Source organism: Beta vulgaris, chromosome 3, assembly GCF_026745355.1.
Source record: "Beta vulgaris subsp. vulgaris cultivar EL10 chromosome 3, EL10.2, whole genome shotgun sequence".
NCBI lineage: Eukaryota > Viridiplantae > Streptophyta > Magnoliopsida > Caryophyllales > Amaranthaceae > Beta > Beta vulgaris.
The window spans coordinates 48,619,688-48,624,501 of NC_079204.1; the positions used below are offsets into that span (position 1 = coordinate 48,619,688).

Consider the following 4,814-nt stretch of genomic DNA (forward strand, 5'->3'; position numbering starts at 1 on the left):
AGGATTGTTTTGTGAAAATCGATTAGATTTTGTCACTCAATTCAACCCTTCTTGAGTGTCACCTATACCGCAAATAAGTACATGGATCAGAGTGCACATAGAGCTATGTGCACTCATCCTAGAACGCAAGTTCTCTTAAATGAAACAAAAGATACAACAATCAATCATGTTTTGTTTTAAACCTAACATTTTCTCTCTCTAGAAATTCACTCAATGTAAAACATTGTAGCTATGGCAAGAAGTTCGAAGGGGCAGAAAATGGCGGGAAAAGCAAAAGGTCCATGTTCTGATTCACAAGCTAAGAAAACTCGATCAATGGATGAGATTTTGGGGATATCAGCTATGGAGGTTGAACCAGTGATTCAATCTGAGGAAGATGATCTTCGAGATTTGCAGAGAAGTCAGCAAACTCATCGACTCTTCTCAGAATGGCTTTCTTCAATCCATTCTTCTGCGGGGAAGCAGAGTGGACAATCAAGTAAGATAAGCTGGGCGAATCGTGAGGTAAGAAACATAGAACCGATTCCAATACTTCAATTTCAGGAATCTGAGGTGAGTGTTCCAAATGATAGTAATTCTAGTCTTATAGAACCAGTATCAATAGAAAAAACAGTTGTGAAGATAGACGATGAGGATATTCAATCGGAGGTGGATTTTTGGAGCTCATCGATGATTTGTTACGTAATAGGTGCGAATCCTCCTGTATATGTTATGGAAGGTTTTATTAGGAGAATATGGAAGAATTTAGGGGTAGATAAAGTTGGAATGCTGAAATCAGGTGTGTTCATTGTTAGATTTAGATCAATGGAGAAGAGAGATAGTATTCTGAATGGAAGTCCTATGTTCTTTGATAATAAACCTCTGATTGTGAAAGCATGGGATTCTGATATGGATGTGATGAAGGATGATCTTCAGGTCCTGCCTACCTGGATTCAGATGAAAGTTGATTTTAAGTACTGGAGTGAGAGAAGCTTAATGAAACTGGCTAGTCCTATTGGGAAATTTGTGCGCGTTGATCAGGCAACTGCAAAGAGGGAGAAATTGCAATATGCAAGAGTGCTCGTGGAAGTTAAGGTCAATCAGGATTTTCCAAAACAGATAGAATTCATCAATGAGAAAGGGATTGAGGTTGTTATGGAGATACATTATGAATGGAAACTAGTGAGTTGTTTAAGATGCAAAAAGATAGGCCATCTTACTGAGGAATGTAGAATGGATAGGCCTAAAAAGGTGTGGAAACCTAAAGTTCAGCAGATTAGGACTGAACTACCTGTGGTGGTTGAGACTCAGATTCAGAAAGAAGATGTCAGTAGGAATGTAACAGAAGTGAAGAACTCTTTTGATGTGTTGAAGGAAATGGAAACTAAAGAGGTTATGATTGGTGAATTTGTGTTTGGAAATGGAGAGGTAGCAACTGACAGGGGAAGGGATTCCCCTAAAGAGAATGGATAGTGTGTTTTGTTGGAATGTCCGAGGGATTACTAGTGCTAAAAAGCAACAAGATGTGAAGAAAATAATTAGCACTAGGTCCTTAGGAATTGTGTTTCTCATTGAGACAAAAGTTAAAGCGAAGAAACTAGGTGAGGTGTATAGAAAATTGTTTCTAGGGTGGTGCTTCTGCTCAAATTCAGCGTATCATCCTGCTGGGAGAATAATTGTTGCTTGGAATGATCTGGCGTTTCATGTTAACATAAGTGAGGTGACTGATCAATTAATTCATTGCCATGTACAAGCTACTAGTGGAGTGAAGGAATTTGAGTGTACCTTTGTGTATGCTCATAATGCTGCTTCTTCTAGAGTATTTCTATGGAGAGATCTGGAAGTAATAAAGTCAAGAATCAAGGGTCCTTGGATTGTATTGGGGGATTTCAACTGTGTGCTTAATAGAGATGAAAGAATTGGTGCAGCTGTGAGGGACTCAGAAATTATGCCTTTTAGAAGATGTTTAGATGTGTGTGAATTGGTAGATTTAAAGTCTACAGGTTCATTCTATACATGGAATAATAAACAATTTGGGGAAGATAGGGTGTTTAGTAAGTTAGATAGAGTGTCGTGTAATGAAAAGTGGATGGATTGCTATCCTAATTCTGAGGCTTGGTTCATGCCAGAAGGTTTATTTGACCATTCTCCTATGGTGGTGAGAGTGTTCCCTGAGAACACATACATATAGAAAGAGGCCTTTTAAGTTTTTTAAAATGTGGTGTACTGCTCCTGACTTCCTAGAAAAAGTGAAAACATGTTGGGATGATGTTTAGTGTGGTCCAGAGACTTAAAAAAATGAAAAAGGTGATGAAAAGTATTAATAGGGAAGGTTATTCAGATATACAAGCTGCTGATGCTAGGGCTTATGCTGAGCTCATGGAGTGCCAGAAGAGTAAGGGCCAGGATAGAGATCATGAAAGGGAGCTAAATGTGATGAAAGAATACAGAAGAATCCATGGCCACAATTTGTCTTTTCTGAATCAAAAGGCAAAGATTACTTGGATACAAGAAGGGGATGAAAATACTGCAATGTTTCATAGGACAATAAAACAAAGAAGAATGCAGAATACAGTATATGGCATTAACAATATGAAGGGTGATTGGGTGGAAGATGATAATGTAGAGAAGGCTTTTGAGCAATACTATATTCATCTGCTGGGTACTCATAGGGAGATGCAAGGTCATATTTGTCAAGAGATCATTGATAAGGGGCCTGTTTTATCAGATGAACAGCAGGCTTTGGTTATGAGACCAGTGACAGGGGAGGAAATAAAGCTGGCAATATTCTCAATTCCTGGTGATAAGTCCCCAGGTCCTGATGGATTTGGGACTCATTTTTTCAGGGAAGCATGGCCTGTGGTGGGTGCTGACATTATTGGAGCTGTGATGGACTTCTTCAATACTGGTAAACTTTTAAAAGAAATTAATACTACCATACTTGCTTTAATTCCTAAAGTAAAGTGTCCTAGTAATGTTTCTGAATTTAGGCCCATAGCCTGTTGTAATGTGATCTATAAAAGCATCACAAAAATCATCTGTAATAGATTAAAAGATGTTCTTCTTGATATTATTGCTGAGAATCAGGGAGCATTTATACAGGGGAGGTTCATTGCTCATAATGTGATGGTTTGTCAGGACTTAGTGAGGAGTTATGGAAGACAAAAGAGTAGTCCTGGGTGTATTATAAAGATGGACATGAAAAAGGCATATGATTCTATTGACTGGAAGTTCTTGGAGGATATGTTACATGCTTTGAAGTTTCCTGTGAGAATGATACATATGATTATGGAGTGTGTTAGGTCTCCTAAGTTTACTCTCTTGATTAATGGGAGATGTTGTGGTTTCTTTGAAGGAAATAGGGGATTGAGACAGGGGGATCCCATGTCTCCTCTTCTTTTTGTAATTTGTATGGAGTACCTTACAAGAACACTGAAATGTGTGGGTGAGAAAGAACAGTTTCAGTTCCATCCCAGATGTGCTGGTATTAAATTGAACCACCTATGCTTTGCTGATGATGTAATATTGTGTAGGAAAGGGAACTTTGTGTATGTATACACTATGTTGCAGGGTTTCAAACATTTTTCAGATGTATCTGGATTAGAAGTGAATGAGACTAAATCTGAAGTTTATACCACTAGTATGAGAAGAAATGAGATTCAAAGAATTCTTGATGCATCTGGTTTCAGGCTAGGTACATTGCCATTTAAGTACCTAGGGGTGCCCATTTGCTTTAAGAGAATTGAAGTTAAAGAGTGCATGAAGCTGGTTGAAAAAATGACTGCAAGAATTAGAAGCTGGAGTTCAAGACACTTGTCCTATCAGGGAAGAGTGGTGCTAGTGAATTCAGTTTTAATGAGCATTCACATCTACTGGGCTCAAATCTTTGTATTGCCTAAAAAGATCATACAGGAGATAGAAAAGATGAGTAGAGCTTATTTGTGGACAGGTGAGTTCTATAGTGGGAGAGCAGGTTATGTGGCTTGGGAGAATGTCTGTACCCCAAAGCAAGCAGGTGGGCTAGGAATCAAAAAGGTTCAGGAATGGAATATTGCAACCATAGGAAAGTATGTGTGGGCAATAGGAGTGAAGAAGGATAACTTGTGGATAAAATGGATAAATGAAGTGTATATCAAAAATAGCAATTGGTGGGAGTATCAACTAACCTTCTACAACAAGCAGCTGGTATTGGAAAAAATTGTGTGAAGTGAAGGATAGGCTGAAAAGAGATATTACAGAAGCTCAACTTATGCAGATGAATTCCTACAAAATTCAAGAGGTGTATAAGCTACTGGTGGGGGAATATACAAGGATTCATTGGGATAAATATGTTTGGAACAGAATGACAGTTCCAAAGTATAGATTTTTTGTTTGGCTTGTAATGAAGAAAAGGCTACAAACTACTGCTAAATTGTACAGGATTGGAGTTAGTGAGAACTCTAACTGTCTAATCTGTGAACAAGATGATGAAACTGAGGATCACTTAATGTTTCAATGCTGCTATAGCCAAGAAGTGTGGAGGAGAATTAACAGATGGTTGCAGATTGGTTCTCAGATTACAGATGTCGATGACATAGTTCAATGGATAACTGATTGTAGGAAAACAAAAGAACAGAAGGAAATCCTGGCTGCTGCTATAGGAGCTGTTATCTACCACATCTGGTGGGTTAGAAACCAGGTGAGGTGGCATCAAAAGGTGATAAACATAGATAGAGTTGTTCATAGTATACAAAAGAATGTAATAACTAGAGTATACCGTTCAGGGCCTAGCTAGGAAACTGTCTATGAAGACAAGTGATTGGTTAAGATCATTGTCAATGCAGGTGTATAACTAG

The 4,814-nt window shown here is 38.3% G+C and overlaps 1 protein-coding gene across 1 annotated transcript; it reads left to right on the forward strand.

Annotated features, from left to right (window-relative positions):
* The first annotated feature begins 4,321 nt into the window (after positions 1-4,321).
* Positions 4,322-4,814, forward strand: LOC125495742 (uncharacterized). Its single transcript, XM_048640553.1, has 2 exons — positions 4,322-4,657; positions 4,803-4,814. Exons 1-2 carry the CDS (start codon positions 4,322-4,324, stop codon positions 4,812-4,814), a joined length of 348 nt encoding a protein of 115 aa, XP_048496510.1.

What these genes read in the sequence shown, in the direction of transcription:
- LOC125495742 (XM_048640553.1), top strand. Translation starts at nt 4,322, where the DNA reads ATGACAGTTCCAAAGTATAGATTTTTTGTTTGGCTTGTAATGAAGAAA.